This window comes from Mustelus asterias, chromosome 9, assembly GCF_964213995.1.
Source record: "Mustelus asterias chromosome 9, sMusAst1.hap1.1, whole genome shotgun sequence".
Taxonomy (NCBI): domain Eukaryota; kingdom Metazoa; phylum Chordata; class Chondrichthyes; order Carcharhiniformes; family Triakidae; genus Mustelus; species Mustelus asterias.
In genome coordinates this window covers 4,966,435-4,983,369 of record NC_135809.1, presented here as the reverse complement: position 1 = coordinate 4,983,369, position 16,935 = coordinate 4,966,435, and the positions used below count along the sequence as shown (strand labels likewise).

The window sequence follows — 16,935 nt, the reverse complement described above, 5'->3', positions numbered from 1 at the left end:
CTTTTATAGTTCTCTCTCATGTTGCTGCAGTAGCGAAGGTGCTCTGATACTTCAGGATTGCAATGCTTAGAAAAGCAAGGCCATTCAGCCCCTTGAGCCTGCTGCACCATTCAATTAAATCATGGCTGATCTGTACCTCAACCCCCATTTACCAACTTTTGTTCTCTGCCCTTTCATACCAAAATAAATCACCAGTGGAAATCTGGCACTTTCTTCCCCCGTCAAGGAAACAGGGGCTGGACATCGATTGAACATTTCAAATCTGTGCTCAATAAACACTTCCTGACATTACTAAGGTTATCGTGGAGAGGTGATGGCCTCGTGGCATTATCACGAGACTATTAATCCAGAAACTCAGCTAATGTTCTGGGGACCCAGGTTCAAATCCCACCACGGCAGATGGTGGAATTTGAATTCAATTTTTTAAAAATCTGGAATTAAGAATCTACTGATGACCCTGAAACCATTGTTGATTGTCCAAAAACCCATCTGGTTCACTAATGTCCTTTAGGGAAGGAAATCTGCCATCCTTACCTGGTCTGGCCTACATGTGACTCCAGAGCCACAGCAACGTGGTTGACTTGCAACTGCCCTCCAAGGGCAACTAGGATTGGGCAATAAATGCTGACCCAACCAGTGAGGTCCATATCCCACAAATGAAGAAAGGTTTTGCCACCTTGTTCTGGATTCTCAAGCCAGAGGGAAGCTTCTCTCTTTCATTTCAATATTTTAGTTCTATATTCAAGGAAGGACAGAGCTAGCTTACAACATGTCCTTGTAATTCAAAATCATTCTGGCAAATCCACCCCCTTCAAGGTCAATACATCATTCCCTAGATGCGGTTTTCAGATCTATACACAGCTACTCCAGGTAGGGTCTGACCAATATTTTATATAATTTAAGCACAATTTGCCACCCCTTTGCACTCCAGACTTCAAGAAACAAGGCCAACATTCCATTAAGCTTTTCAATTGTGTTTTTGTAACCGTCCACTAGTTCGAAATGATTAAATAATAAATAATTCATCAGAAAATAAAAGATACTGGCATTGAATGCACAGGAGATTGACATAGTCCAAGTGCTCTTGTAATGGACACAAACAGTACCCAAGATGTTTTGACAAAGTTCCTAAATAGCCTTACTTTTTTTGTTTCAGATAGAATGAAGGAGGCCATTCAGCCAATCATGCGCCTGTTGGCTCGTTACAAGAATTCAATCAGTCCCATTCCTCCCAGTCTTTCCCCGTAGCACTGTAAATAATTATTTTCCAAAATATTTATCTAAATTTCTTTTTGAAAAAGTTAGATACTGTTGAGACCAGTGCATCCCAACTCTCAACTTGCGGCAAAAAAATGCTTTTCATCTCCCCCTGGACTCTAACCGATTCTCTTAAATCAGTGTTCTTGATTTCCATTGGCAGGATGGATGGTTACCAGTCTCTGCCTATCTACTTTATCAAAGCCTCTCGATTTACAACACCTCTGAAATCTTTCTCTACCCTGGTGCAGGTGGTGAATTCGCATGGGAGATGGCAGATGGAGTTTAATCTGGACAAATATGAGGTAATGCATTTTGGAAGGCCTAATACAGATAGCAAATATATAGTAAATGGCAGAACCCTTAAGAGTATTGATAGGCAGAGGGATCTGGGTGTACAGGTACACAGGTCACCGAAAGTGGCAACACAGGTGGAGAAGGTAGTCAAGAAGGCATACGGCATGCTTGCCTTCATTGGCCAGGGCATTGAGTTTAAAAATTGGCAAGTCATGTTGCAGCTTTATAGAACCTTAGTTAGGCTGCACTTGGAATGTAGTGTTCAATTCTGGTCACCACACTACCAGAAGGATGTGGAGGCTTTGGAGAGGGTACAGAAAAGATTTACCAGGATGTTGCCTGGTATGGAGGGCATTAGCTATGAGGAGAGGTTGGAGAAACTTGGTTTGTTCTCACTGGAACGACAGAGGTTGAGGGGAGACCTGATAGAAGTCTACAAGATTATGAGAGGCATGGACAGAGTGGATAGTCAGAAGCTTTTTCCCAGGGTGGAAGAGTCAATTACTAGGGGGCATAGGTTTAAGGTTTAAAAGAGATGTACGAGGCAAGTGTTTTTTTTAAACAGAGGGTGGTGGGCGCCTGGAACTCGCTGCCGGGGGAGGTAGTGGAAGCAGATACGATAGTAACTTTTAAGGGGCGTCTGGACAAATACATGACTAGGATGGGAATAGAGGGATATGGTCCTTGGAAGGGTAGGGGGTTTTAAATCAGACAGGCAGCATGGTCGGTGCAGGCTTGGAGGGCCGAAGGGCCTGTTCCTGTACTGTAATTTTCTTTGTTCTTTGGCAGATGGATGGTGGTGCAGGGAGTGAATGTTTAGGGTGCTCGACAGGGTACTAATCAAGTGGGCTGCTTTGTCCTGGATGATGTTGAGCTTCTTGTGTTGTTGGGGCTGCATCCATCCAGGCAAGTGAAGAGTGTTCCATCGCACTCCTGACTTTGGTCTTGTGGATGGTGGACAGGCGGTGAGTTACTCGCTGCAGGATTCACAGCCTCTGAATGAAGTTCCTCAGTCCTGGCCTCCACTACACCCAAGGCCTTAAAACCCTCCTTTAAAAAGTTAGCCTTTATTATATTCCAGTTAATCTTTCTACCCCTGTAGCTTATTTCTGTTTAACATGATTCCTACAGCGCAAAGCTCTTAAATAGACACCCAGGTAATAGCTTTTCTTTGGGGTGGGGGAAGTTTTCTGTTGGCATGGTGATGGCTTGCAAAGAGAGCAGACGTTACAGTCAGTGACAGAATCTGAAGAATCCACTTCACAACTAAGAGGTGAAAAGCGACCTTGAGCAGATACCGTCAGGCAGCTCGAGGTGGTGAGGGAGAAGGGAGCAGAACAGGAATCATGCAATCCCTACAGTGCAGAAGGTCATTCAGCGCATCAAGCCTGCACTGACCACAATCCCATCCTGACCTGATCCCCGTAACCCCACATATTTACCCTGCTAATCCCCCAACACTAAGGGGCAATTTATCATGTCCAATCAACCTAACCCACACATCTTTGGACTGTGGGAGGAAACCGGAGCACCCGGAGGAAACCTATGCAGACACGGGGAGAACGTGCAAGCTCCGCACAGTGACCCAAGGCTGGAATTAAATCTGGGTCCCTGGCGCTGTGAGGCAGCAGTGCTAACCACTGTGCCACCGTGCTGCCCCTCAAACCACAGACATGAATATTGGCAGTGGAATTTGAACCTGTTACTGAGTTGTGGGAGGAATCTTCCCAATATTGAGAGTCAGGGCATCCTGAGGTAAGCCGTGAATTGCTGGAAAACCCTCGGGTCAGGCAGCATTCAGGAACATAGGAACAGGAGTTGGCCATTGGCCCTCGCGCCGTCATTCAATAGTGTCATGGCCAACTGGGATTGTGGTCTTAGCTCCACCTTCCTGTCTGCCCCTATAACCCTGGGCCATCAAAAATCCATCGGCCTTGAACAAATCCAATGACTGCCTCCACTGCGGCCTGGAGAAGAGAATGCTGCAGAACAACAATGGGACATGGCTATCTTTAAACTGTGTCCCCTCATTCGGGGAAAACATCCCCTTCGCGTCCACCCAGTCAAGTCCCTTTGGGGACCTTGTACATGGTCACCTCTCACTCTTCTAAATGTCTATGAGTATTGGTCCAATTTGTTCAACTTTTCTTTGCAAGTTAAACCCAAACGCTTCAAACGTAATTACATCCCTTTGCAAAGGAGACCAAGACTGCACGCAGTGTTCCAGATGTGGTCTCACCAAGGTCCTGTACAGCTGCAGTAAAACAGCCCCGCTTTTATATCCCACTCTCTTTGCAAGAAACACCAACACTCCATTTGACTTCTTATTCACTTGCTATAGCTGCAAAACAACATGTTGTGATTCCTGCATCAGGACACGGAGATTCTCCCCGGACCAGAACGCCCCGAAATCTCTCTCCATTTTGATCATGCGTTTTTTTTAATTCTTCCTGTCAAAGTGGATAGATTCACATTTCACTCCATCTGCCACATTTTTGCCCATTCACTTCCCTTTGCAAATGCTCTACTTCCTGTTACTTTCCCACCCATCTGGTCATCAGCAAAATTAGCAATTCAGTCCCTTCATCCAAGTCATTGATATAGATTGTAAATAGTTTGAGGCCCCAGTGATCCCAGTGGCACTTCAGCCTGACAACCCCGGAAATAACCAATTTATCCCTACTCTATGCTTTCTGTCAGCTAGCCTATTCGTTATTCATGCTGATAAGTTAACCCCTATGCCATTAACCCCATGCCTTGTTAAGATGGTAACCTTCGATGTGGCACCTGATCAAATACCCGTCAAAAATCCAAGTAGACCACATCTACAGATTCCCCTTTCTCCACCTTGTCTGTTATTTCCACAAAGAACTCCAACAATATTTCCCCTCGCACAAAACCATATTGATTCTGCCTGATTAATGTATCTGCTGAAATCTTTTTAATAATGGATTCACGACAGATGCTAGCTTTGTTGTTTTCTGTCTCCTTTATTTCTTGAGTAAAGGCAGTACTGTTGCTATTTTCCAATCCTCTGGGATCATTCCCAGTATCTAGGAATTCTGGCAAGCTGTCAATGCCCTTACTATCCTCGCAGCTACTTCTAGGACCCCAAGATGCAGGTTCAGGTCCTGTGAGCCGGTCAGCCTTTAGATCCAATTGCTTTCCCAAGTGGTAATGATTGTTCCTCTCTGCCTTCTACTTATTGTTTCCAGGTATCTTGGGGAAATTTTCAAAGAAAACTATTCTACAGGGAAGACAGATAAAATCTATGTTCACAAATTTTCCTGTTTTTCATTAATAATTCCCTTGATGCACCCTCGAGAACCACTCACTTTAGCTACTCTTTTCCTGTTTAGTGAGGAACTTACCAGTTTTCATGTTTCTAGCTAGCTTTCATATTCAATTTTCACCCCCATCATTTTAGAGTCATGGAGGTTTACAGCATGGAAACAGGCCCTTCAGCCCAACTAGTCCATGCCACCCTTTTTTTTAAAAATCCATAAGCTAGTCCCAATTGCCTGCACTTGACCCATATCCCTCTATATCCACCTTACCCATGTAACTGTCTAAATGCTTTAGAGAGTCATTATTTTGCTAGTTCTTGAAATCTGCCACTAATCTTTGCATATTTATACAGTGTTATTTTTTCCAAATTTGGTGCTGCTTTTAACTTCATTATTTCGCCACAGATAATGCAATCTTTCTAGAGATTAACACACACCACACACACACCACACACACACCACACACACACCACACACACACCACACAACATTGTTTAAGATGTCCTTCAAAGTTTGCCACTGTATCTCTACTGCCCTATCTTTCAACCCAACTTCCCAGTCTACTTCATACCCTTGTAATCAGCTTTATTTAGATTTAAAATACTAATCTTAGCCCCACACTTCTCACCTACAAACTGAATGTGAAATTTTACCATATTATGATCGCTGTTGCCTAGTGACATCTTTACTATGAGATTACTGATTGATCCTGTCTAATTGCACGTTACCAGGTCTCGGTGGTGAATGGGGGGGGGGGGGGGGGGGGAGAATATTAATGTGAACCCCTGGCGAAAGCTTAGGGCCCCACACCTGAAATGATAACTTAACCCTCTCTCCAAAGAAGAGCACAGGTGAGCAAAGAATTCAGAAGATGAAACACAGCGACTTAGAGTGGAAGCAAATTCAATATTAACTTTCAATAGGGATCAATCCTTGGCGATTGGATTAATTGGATAGTTCCTTCAAAGAACCAGCACAACAGACTCAATTACCTCCTTCTGTACTGTTCACTTCCAGGAGTTCATAGAATCCTATCGTGCAGGAGGTGGCCATTTGGCCCACTGCACTGACCACAACCTCACCCAGACCCTATCCCCATAACCCATGCACTTACCCTGGCTAGTCCCCCTGACACTAAGGGGCAATTTAGCACAGTCAATCTACCTAACCCGCACATCTTTGGACCGTGGGAGGAAACCGGAGCACCCGGAGGAAACCCATGCAGGCACTGGGAGAATGTGCAAACTCCACACAGACAGTGACCCAAGCCGGGGAATTGAACCTGGGTCCCTGGAGCTGCGAGGCAGCAGTGCTAACCACTGTGCCACCGTGCAGTTGTACGTTAAGTGCTCCCTGTTCTGGTTTCGGATTCTAAACTGATTTACACACAAAACAAAAGGGAGACTGCGATGTATTCAAAGCCGCACCGTGCTACGGTACAGTGCTGCTAAATTAGTATCAAGCCGAGAATCTCATATTATCGCAGCATAATGATTGGTCGCCTTCACAAAGCAAACAGTGTCGTGCTTGTCACCTATCCTTGCAACAAAATGAAGACCGAATTCTGGAAAGATTTGATAATCGGAGGAAATACTGGCAGCAACGGGAGCCGCTCACCAACTACAGCAGCAGCTGAGATTTGGCACAGGCACTGGGGATTAACAGCCGTGCAGTAAGGTGCAGAGATGACCTATTTAAAAAAAGACAAAACAGTTCTTTCTGATTTACCCAGAAAGACACAAACACAGCTTTGTGCTGCTGATTGGTTAATGATTTGGTTAAGTTAGTGATCATCCTGTAAACCTAATGAAATCGAAGATTTGTCAAACCATCCACAGCAGCCATTACTTGACATCCCATTGGGAGCCTAGCCGCTTTATTGACACAGAATGAAAGCTACAGCTTGCAAGATGTTACATTGTAAAATTAATTAAGTTGCAGCACCTTCTGAGTACAAATGCCACAGGCTCCCTACAGTGCAGAAAGAGGCCATTTGGCCCATTGCGTCTGCACCAACTCTCCGCCAGAGAGCCTTACCTAGGCCCTATCCCCCGTACCCCATGTATTTACCCCACTAATCCCCCTAACCTGCGCACCTTGGGACACTAAGGGGCAATTTAGCATGGCCAATCCACCTAACCTGCACATCTTTGGAGTGTGGGAGGAAACCGGAGCACCCGGAGGAAACTGGGAGGACTCCTCAAAAATAATGCCATAGGATCACTTTAGAAACACAGAATCCCTACAGCCCAGAAGGAAGCCATTCCACCCATCAGGTTTACGCTGAGCTCCTCCCTCCCATCCCGGAAGAGCATTCTACTAAGGCCCATTCCTCCACCCTATCTTTTAACCCACGTATTTATCATGGCCAATCAACCTAACCCACACATCTTTGGACTGTGGGAGGAAACCGGAGCACCCGGAGGAAACCCACGCAGACACGGGGAGAACATGCAAACTCCACACCGAGTCACCCGAGGCTGGAATTGAACCCGGGTCCCTGGTGCAGTGAGGCAGTGGTACTAACCACTGTGCCACCATGTTAAAAGATTACAAAAGGTGGTTTTAAAAAAAAAAAGTCAGCTTTCCAATCTCATTCTATGTGGCAAATGATTAAATTACTGTCTAAATGACATGAGTAATTGGAAAATCAAAGCACGAACCTGGATAATGGTATTTCCCATTAATCGCAGATTCAATGGATCCGGAAGAGGAGCAGTCCATGGTCACAGACTTGGTGACGGGAGGAAGTGAGGAATGCCTTGTCCCAGACATCTGAGCGGATTTCTGATAGGTGGGCACAGTTCTCCGATGAATCTGAACGTGGTTTTCAGCCCCATGTATAGCTACACTCATACCTGGAATAAACCACAAAGTTCCAGTTATCAACCAAAAGCACAAGATTTTTCTATTTTAAATTAATAACTTAACACTATAAAAACTTTATTTCCACTCAACAGCACACTCCCTGGCTGGGATATTGCACCTGATGAAATTGGTGCAAATTCCTGCAAGAAATCAATAGAGAGAGATGCTTACCGGCAAGATCTTGCAGCCTTATGATTCTCTCCCCCACTCGCTAACTTGAGGTTCTTGCCAGGAATGTCATTTCAATACCATTAGCAGGCTTCCCCACTGAATCATTCTGACAAGTTACACACCACTTTTCCTTCGCTGAACCAGCACTTTAGAAGAAAAAAAAAAGGAAACTCCCACTCCTTGTTCTATACTCGTGTCCTTGAATTTCTTCATTTCTGGGACAAAACCAAAGGTGTGCCACAGCTTTCAGGAATTCAGTGGAGAATAGCAAGAATATTCAAATTCACACAAAGTATGGGGTTTCTGGAGGTCCTTTCACTAGCATCAGGCTAGGTGAGCCCTCCAATACCTCACGATTGTGGACTCTCCAGCTCAAGCATGTGCCTCACTGCATAGAGTCCAAATCAGAAAACACCTTTGGTTTCTGATAAGCCATCAGCTCCTGGTTCCAGCTGCTGACAGATTCTCTCTCCCGCTTGCTCCCAGGCGGACTCCCAATTTGAGAGAGAAACCTAACACAATAAAACACAACTCTGAAGAAAGTTCCTCCCTACAATTGTCTCCATGTCAATGTGGCCTGCACACCTGGGATATCCCAGATGGGAAACCATGTAAATGATGCAAACCCTTTATGGAGGCCGGTATAGACAACACATCACCAAGAAACTCAAGACAGGTCATGCTGCCCCACCCCCCAAACCTTATTAAATAAACTTTTCTTTAGGTCCATTTACATGTTTCTCAAACCAGTAGCTTTCATTTGTCTTGCATTTTAAGCATTTCACACCCCAACTAAAATGTTACAATCCCAAAATATATCATAAAATATGTTATCGCAAGATCTGACCAAATGGTAGAATAATCTCAAGGGACTGAACGGCCTCCACCTGTTCCTATCTACAAAACCCATCATAAAACAAGATAATTACACTTCCCGGCCACAATCCCATCTGTGAGCATTAGCTGCACGGTGTTAAAAGGAGATCAGAACATTGGACCAATACTGAAAATATCTACAGCTGATTTTCATTCATCCCATTTTCTAGAATCATAGATTCCCTAGTGCAGGCGGCCATTTGGCCCACCGAGCCTGCACCGACAACAATCCCACCCTATCCCTGTAACCCCACACATTTACCCTTCTAATCCCCCGACACTAGGGGGCAATTTAGCATGGCCAATGCACCTAACCCACACGTCTTTGGACTGTGGGAGGAAACCCACGCAGGCACGGGGGGGGAATGTGCAAACTCCACACAGACAGTGACCCAAGCCGGGAATCAAACCCGGGTCCCTTGCGCTGTGAGGCAGCAGTGCTAACCACTGTGCGGCCATCAGAAAACGTGGGAAAAAATTGCATCCCTCCATCATATACCAGAAAGAGACCAAAAAAATTAAATGTTTATAGAATCTCCAAAGATAAATTTCATACCTTAGTTAATTCTATAGACACAAATTAAAACTTTCATTACACCTCAACGTTTGAGGATTCCAGTGTGTGAAAGATCAGCAATCATATCAAATGTTAAACAACTTATAATCCCTTCAAAAGAAAAGCAAACTTTTCTAAGACAAAAATGTTTCAAACGCAACTACTCAAGCAATTACTAAAAAGGTCAGAAAAGGTTTTCTTCCTAAAATTGATTCCCATCACTTCATTTCCAGAACACCCACAGGAATGATTTAGAACTAACAGATGACTCTATATATGAGTCAGTATAATGCATCTCCAACAATGCTGCTAAACCTAATCTCAAACATGGACTTTTGGCAGCGCCAAAGGCACAAGCACAGTTCACTGGCATTCTATTGATTAGTGTCTCCATATATCATGCACTACATCACCCTGGAGCAATAGAACAGAGAGGCACAGCAGTTATTATAGGGACAATATTTAGACAGGGACTCGCCCATCCCCAACCCAGAGGGATACCTGGAACAAAATCAGGTTTCAAAGCACCAGACAACAGCGGAATGGTTTCAGTGTAGGGTGGGAGATGGCGTACATCACCTGCTGGGTGTCTGCTGTGGCTCAGGAAGCAGCACTCTCATCGCCAAGTGTCTAAAGGCTGTGGGTTCAAATCCCACTCCAGAGGCTGGAGCACAGAATTAAACTTAGACAAGGCTCCCTCAGCACTATGCTGCAGCGTAGAGGAGTATCCTTTGGACAAGATATTGAAGAGGCCTCATCTTGTTGTTTAAAAGATGGATGCGGCACGGTGGCACAGTTAGCACCGCTGCCTCACAGCGCCAGGGATCCCGGTTCAATTCCGGCCTTAGGTCACTGCCTGTGTGGAGTTTGCACATTCTCCCCGTGTCTGTGTGGGTTTCCGGTTGCTCCAGTTTCCTCCCACAGTCTAAAGATGTGCGGGTTAGGTTGATTGGCCATAATGAATACCTGGGGTTCAAGGGACAGAACAGGGGAGTGGGCCTCAGTAGAGTGCTCTTCCAGGGCGAAGGGAGAGCTCAGTGTAAACTTGATGGGTGGAAAGGCTTCCTTCTGGGCTGTAGGGATTCTATGTTTCTAAAAGATCCCATGGCATTACGTTGAGGAGTTCTCCCAGTACCATGGTCAATATCTATCCCTCAAAACGAACATTCCAGAAACAAGAAAATCAACCAGGTCACCTTTGCATTGTTTTGTGTGGGATTTTGCTGTGTACAAAGCAGCTGCATTGTTTACAGAAGCGAATTCACTTCATTTTGTGCAAAGCTCTTTGGGGATATTTTCTGAGCGACGCGATAAGGCTGTTTGAAAATCCACTTTCAAAGAGCGCCCCTGTTGTGAAATAAATTGTGCTTTGTGTCCTGGGAAGATAGCAGGGAGACAATATAGAATACGCCGGAATCTCACACAGTCTTTCCCCTGGTTCTGTTGGAATCAGCAGCAAGAATAGGCTTTTGGAAATTAAGAGTAATGAGGGCAGTAACAGAGCGATGGTATCCTGGGTTGCCACGGTGTACAATTATATTCATAAAAGTGCTCTAGTAAACCCAATCTGGTGTGAACACCTGCTGGAAATATAAAACTAACTAAATCTTCCAGTACAGCTGATCAGCTTGTTCCTGGAAAATCAAATTGCAGGCGAAACCAAATAGGTGTGAATGAGATAGCAATCAATGCGTGTACAATTCCCCCAGTGTGGGGGAATATTGATGGTGCAGACTGGCGCCAAGAGAGATGGTGATAAATAACTGGTTGTGAAGCAGGAAGGAGAAGGTTTCGACATAATTACAGTTTGGATCAAAAGTTAACATTTAAGTAAACAGTCACATGGACCAGCACCGAGTCATTTCTGCGCTTTTATTTTGGAAAGGGAGTATTTAATTTCTAAAACCAAGAGTAGGCCACAGGCACCTACTGCACCATTCAGGACAAACCATCAAATTCACTCTCTTGCCTCCTTGCTCACTCCCCATATCTTCAAGATTTCAAAAATCTATTGATTCCAAAAATGAATATCTTCCCCCTCTCTCTGGCTGAGCTCTCGGGGCAGAGAATCCCAAAGCCTCGACTGAAGAAATTTCTTACGAGTCCTAAAGGGCGGTACGGTGGCGCAGTGGTTAGCACTGCTGCCTCACAGCACCAGGGACCCAGGTTCAATTCCCAGCTTGGGTCACTGTGTGGAGTTCGCATCTTCCCCCCCCCCCCCCCCCGCGGTGTCTGCGTGGGTGGGTTTCCTCCGGGCGCTTCGGTTTCCTCTCAGTCCAAAGATGTGCTGGTTAGGGTGCATTGGCCATGCTAAATTCTCCCTCAGTGTACCGGAACAGGTGCCAGAGTGTGGCGACTGGGGGGGTTTTCGTAGCAACTTCATTGCAGTGTTAATGTAAGCCTACTTGTGATTAATAAATTTTAAGGTTGTTCCCTTATCCCAACAAGGAGCGTTGTGCACAATTTGCAGAGGTGATTAAATACAATAGTAACCCTATTACGTTAGGTAATTTCAACTTTCCCCCCAACATTAACTGGGACACACTGTTAAGGGTTTGGATGAAGTGATTTCTTGAAATGTGTACAGGAGAACGTTAAGCCAATACAGAGAGGGTCCAACAAGGGTGGGAGCTGTGCTGGACCCGATTCTGGGGAATGAAGCCAGACAGGTGGTTGAGGTGTTGGTGGGGGAGCATTTTAGTGATAGCGATCACAACACGGTACAATTTAAGTTGCTATGGACAAGGAAATAGACAAGCTGCAAAAAAAAAAGTTTTGGATTGCGGGCAAGCGGATTTTAGGAAAACACAACAGGATCTGGCCAAGGGAGACTGGGAATAACTACTAATGGGAAAATCAACGGAAGAGCAGTTTGGGGGGGGGGGGGGGGGGGGGGGGCATTCAAAAAGAAAATGGGGAGTGTGCAAACCCAGCATGTTCCCTCTCGGGTGAAAGAAGAGGAGTAACAAGCCCAGAGAACAATGAATGACCAGAGAGACTCAGGATGCAATGAGAAGGAAAAGAGGCTTTAAGCAGGTACAAGGGGAGCAAATCAGCAGAGGTGGAGCATAAGAAAGCAATTAAGAGAACAAAAGAGGGGATAGGAGAGAGCTCTGGCTGGTAAAAGTAGGTATATCAATGGGAAGAGGATAACCAGGGAAAGAATAGGGCCCATTAGGTACCCCGGGGGGGGCAAATCTGTGGCTGGAGCCAGAGGACATCGGTAGAGTGTTAAATGAATACTTCACCCAAGAGAATGAAGGTATGGAACCCGGGGAGAGACACTGAGGTTCTTGACCAAATTGACATCGGGAAGGACAAGGTATTGATAGCCTTAAAAGTGGACAAATCTCCAGGTCTTGAGTAATTTGACAAGAGAGTATTCAATGAATGGCATGACACTCAGAAATCCTGAGGAATAAAAGGGACCTTGGCATGTTTGCCCACAGATCTCAGAAGGTGGAAGGGCAAGTTAGTAGAATAGTGAAAAAGGCACATGGGACACTGGTCTTTATCAATCGAGGCATGGATTACAAAAGTAGGAAGGTCATGTTGGAGTTGTGTAGAACTTGAGGCCACAGCTAGAGTAGTGCGCGCAATTCTGGTCATCTCATTATAGGAAGGATGTGATTGCGCTGGAGTGGGTGCAGAGGAGATTCACCAGGATGCTGCCTGGGATGGAACATTTAAATTATGAAGAGAGGTTGGACAGGCTTGGGTTGTTTTCGTTGGAGCAGAGAAGACTGAGGGGCGACCTGATCGAGGTGTTCAAGATTATGAGGGACATGGACAGGGTGGATAAGGAGCAGCTGTTCCCCTTAGTTGAAGAGTCAGTCACGTGGGGGCGGGATAAGTTCAAAGTTTATTTATTGGTGTCAGAAATAGGCTTCCATTAACACTGCAATGAAGTTACTGTGAAAATCCTCTAGTCGCCACACTCTGGCGCCTGTTCGGGTACACTGAGGGAGAATTTAGCACGGCCAATACACCCTAACCAGCACGTCTTTCACTGTGGGAGGAAACCGGAACACCCGGAGGAAACCATGCAGACTCTGCCAGACAGTGACCCAAGCGCGGAATCGAACACAGGTCTCTGGCACTGGGTGGTGATAGGGGCGGGTTGCCTCACATCCTTTTTTAAAAAAAGGACCTGGATGAGCACTTGGCACATCATAACATTCAGGGCAATGGGTCAAGTGCTGACCTAGGGTTAGGTAGGTAGGTCAGGTGTTTCTCACATGATAGTGATGGGCTGAAGGGCCTCTTCTGTACTGCGAGATTCTGAGAGATACTAGCCTGTCAGTATTGATGTAGAGATAAATATTGGTCAGGATGAACATCCCAGTCCTGCAAAATAGTGCCTTAGGATTTTTCCCTGCTATGGGATGTGGGTGTCGCTGGCAAGGCTGGCATTTGTTCCTCATGCCCAACTGCCCTTGAACTCAGTGTCTTCCTGGGCCACCTCTAGGAGGGCAGTTACCACATTGCTGTGGGTCTGGAGTCAAACACAAGCCAGACCAAGGAAGGATGGCAAATTTCCTTCCCTAAGGGCATTAGTGAACCAGATGGGTTTATGACGATAGATGTCAAGCTCACCAGAATTCCTGATTTTTAATCAAAGTAAAAAAGTTCTCCAGCTTCCATAATGGGATTTGAACCCATGTCCGAAAGCCTGGGCTTCTGCTTTATTAGCCTAGATGACATCACTATCATGTAATCACCCAACCATCCAAGGGGGCAGAGGAGCCAAAATAGCGCATCCAAAAGATAGCAACTCCCAACGGTGCAGCACTGGAGTGCGCCTGGATTGTATGATCCAGAGTAGAACCGGAACCCACAATCTCTGACTCAGGAGGAGAGTGCGTGAGCCACTGAGTCACGGCTGACACCAGTCGGCAGAGAGAGGCGTTCGCACTACAAGAGTGTTTAAAACAGAATCCAGTCACTCATTGATTTATTTGCAAAATACACCCAGACAAGTTGACTTGATTTTTACTGAGTGCTTCCACCCACTGCCTTCCACAGCGAGGAGGAATTAATTGTGATTATTACTCACAAAAAAAAAGTGTTCCACTTCTTGCACTGTTATTAGCATGCTATTAGTGAAAGTGGTCCTGTACACAAAACAACATCATTCTGGCTGAGGCAAGCATTTCAGAGTGGAGTTGGTAGTTGGGAAGGTTATTTGAGAAAGCAGTGGGAATTTGGGAAGGATAGGAATCAAAGAATCTGGAAAGAATTCCAAAAATTCCACTCAGGGGAGAACACCAATCCGAAGATCAGAGTCTGAGAAGGACATAGCTGTTGGTTACAGATCGATAATGTCTTAAAGTCTCCATAGTTTTCTGCAAGTTAACCAAGTCTTTATTAACTATGTATGCATGAACATTAAAGAGTACAAAGTAGGTATCTCAATGGTCGAGGTCTATACATCTCTGCTCAACATCACAATGACCCTGGGTTCAGGGTCACGTACATTCTGACATCACTGTGTGGGATTAACTGTGCTCAGTCCTAGATTAATCAGATCCTTAAACTACAATATCCTGCCAGGTTTGTGCCTGTTGCAAAAACCACAAAGTCCAAATGAGGGCACATGATCAACATGATGGGAGTTCTTCCAACCAGACCCAGATTGATCTCAATTACAGCGAATAGAGGTCATTGCTGAAGGTCCATCACTGCACTGTGAAGCAGAGCCGAGTACCACGCAGGCAGACATCAGCAGCCAACACGAGGAATCAAAGTATCAACCAGGAGTTTCCCAAACAAATACCAGATATAAGAACAAAGAATACAGCACAAGAACAGGCCCTTCGGTCCTCCAAGCCCTCACCACTCATGTGCCCAACTAGACCATTCGTTTGTATCCCTCTATTCCCAGTCTGTTCATGTGGCTATCTAGATAAGTCTTAAACGATCCCAGCGTGTCCGCCTCAATCACCTTGCTTGAGAGTGCATTCCAGGCCCCCACCACCCTCTATGTAAAATACATTCCCCTGACAGAAGCAATATACATGTGGAGGTCACTTTGGGGGAATAAAATGATGCCAGTTATTACTGACATGAGGCCCCTTGGGTAAGATAACATTGACATGAACACTGGAAGCCATGATGTGGAGATGCCGACGTTGGACTGGGGTGAGCACAGTAAGAAGTCTCACAACATCAGGTTAAAGTCCAACAGGTTTATTTGGAATCACGAGCTTTTGGAGCGCTGCTCCTTCATCAGGTGAGTGGAGCAGTACTCTGAAAGCTCGTGATTCCAAATAAACCTGTCGGACTTTAACCTGGTGTTGTGAGACTTCTTACTATGAACACTAGAAAGAGACAATCAAGTCTGTTCAGCCAGTCAGATCATGAATGACCAATATTTCAACTCCATATCCTTCAATACTCAGGAGAGAGCGCTCCATACTTCCAATCTGCTTTGAGAAGATGCTTCATGATTTTCAGGACTAATTTTAAAAGATTATTTCTCCATGACAGCGAATACTTTACTTATCCCATTACATCCTTTAATCATTTGAAAACACTGCAGTCAAATCACCCTCAATCTAAGGGAATAAGCGCCAAAACATTTCACATATTTACTGATTTTAATCCCAAGACTATCACATGACAAATCCATCATGCAAACCAGCCTCCCATCCATTGACTCTGTCTACACTTCCCGCTGCCTCGGCAAAGCAGCCAGCATAATTAAGGACCCCACGCACCCCGGACATTCTCTCTTCCACCTTCTTCCGTCAGGAAAACGATACAAAAGTCTGAGGTCACGTACCAACCGACTCAAGAACAGCTTCTTCCCTGCTGCTGTCAGACTTTTGAATGGACTTACCTTGCATTAAGTTGATCTTTCTCTACACCCTAGCTTGACTGTAACACTACATTCTGCACCCTCTCCTTTCCTTCTCGGTGAACGGTATGCTTTGTCTGTATAGCGCGCAAGAAACAATACTATGTTAATACATGTGACAATAATAAATCAAATCATATCTTTCCTGAGGTGAACTGCGCAGAACTGAAGTTACTCTGGAGGGGTCTAGCCAAGACTCAGCACACTTGATGCATCATTCCCTCCCATTTTAACCCAGCCGTCATGGGGGGGCTTCTGGCAAGACCGAGACACCTGACATTACGATGGAGACCAGTCTAGTGTTCGTAAATCCAGGTCAGCACAGTCCACTGGTTACCAATGTCAAAACCAATTCAGGAAAGCCACTTTCTCAATGGAACAGAATCATTCAAGAGTAACTGGAGACTGGAATTTCTCAAAGTGGGTCAGAGCAGGACAACATCACCATGAAAGAATCAAAATCGAAAACACTTTATAGGCCAATATTTATTGCCCTTTCGTAATTGCTCGATAAGATGGCAGTGAGCTGCCTTTTTGAACCACTGCAGTCCTGAGGTACATCCACAGCGCTGTTAGGGAGTTCCCAGGATTCTGACCCAGCAACAGTGAAGGAACAGCAATATAATTCAAGTCAGGATAGTGAGTGACTTGGAGGGGAACTTGCAGGTGGTGGTGTTACCATGTACGTGCTGCCCTTGTCCTTCTAGATGGTTTGCAAGATGCTGCCTAAAGAGCTTTGGTGAGTTGCTGCAGTGCACCTTGTA

At 45.3% G+C, this 16,935-nt stretch overlaps 1 protein-coding gene across 1 annotated transcript in view; it reads right to left on the bottom strand.

The window, feature by feature from the left end:
- LOC144499015 (anoctamin-4) overlaps positions 1 to 16,935 on the bottom strand; it is a 205,194-nt gene that overhangs the window by 109,105 nt on the left and 79,154 nt on the right. The window contains exon 5 of the mRNA XM_078221072.1: positions 7,505 to 7,699. Within this exon, the coding sequence (XP_078077198.1) occupies positions 7,505 to 7,699 (195 nt within the window). The remainder of the gene's footprint in view (positions 1 to 7,504; positions 7,700 to 16,935) is intronic.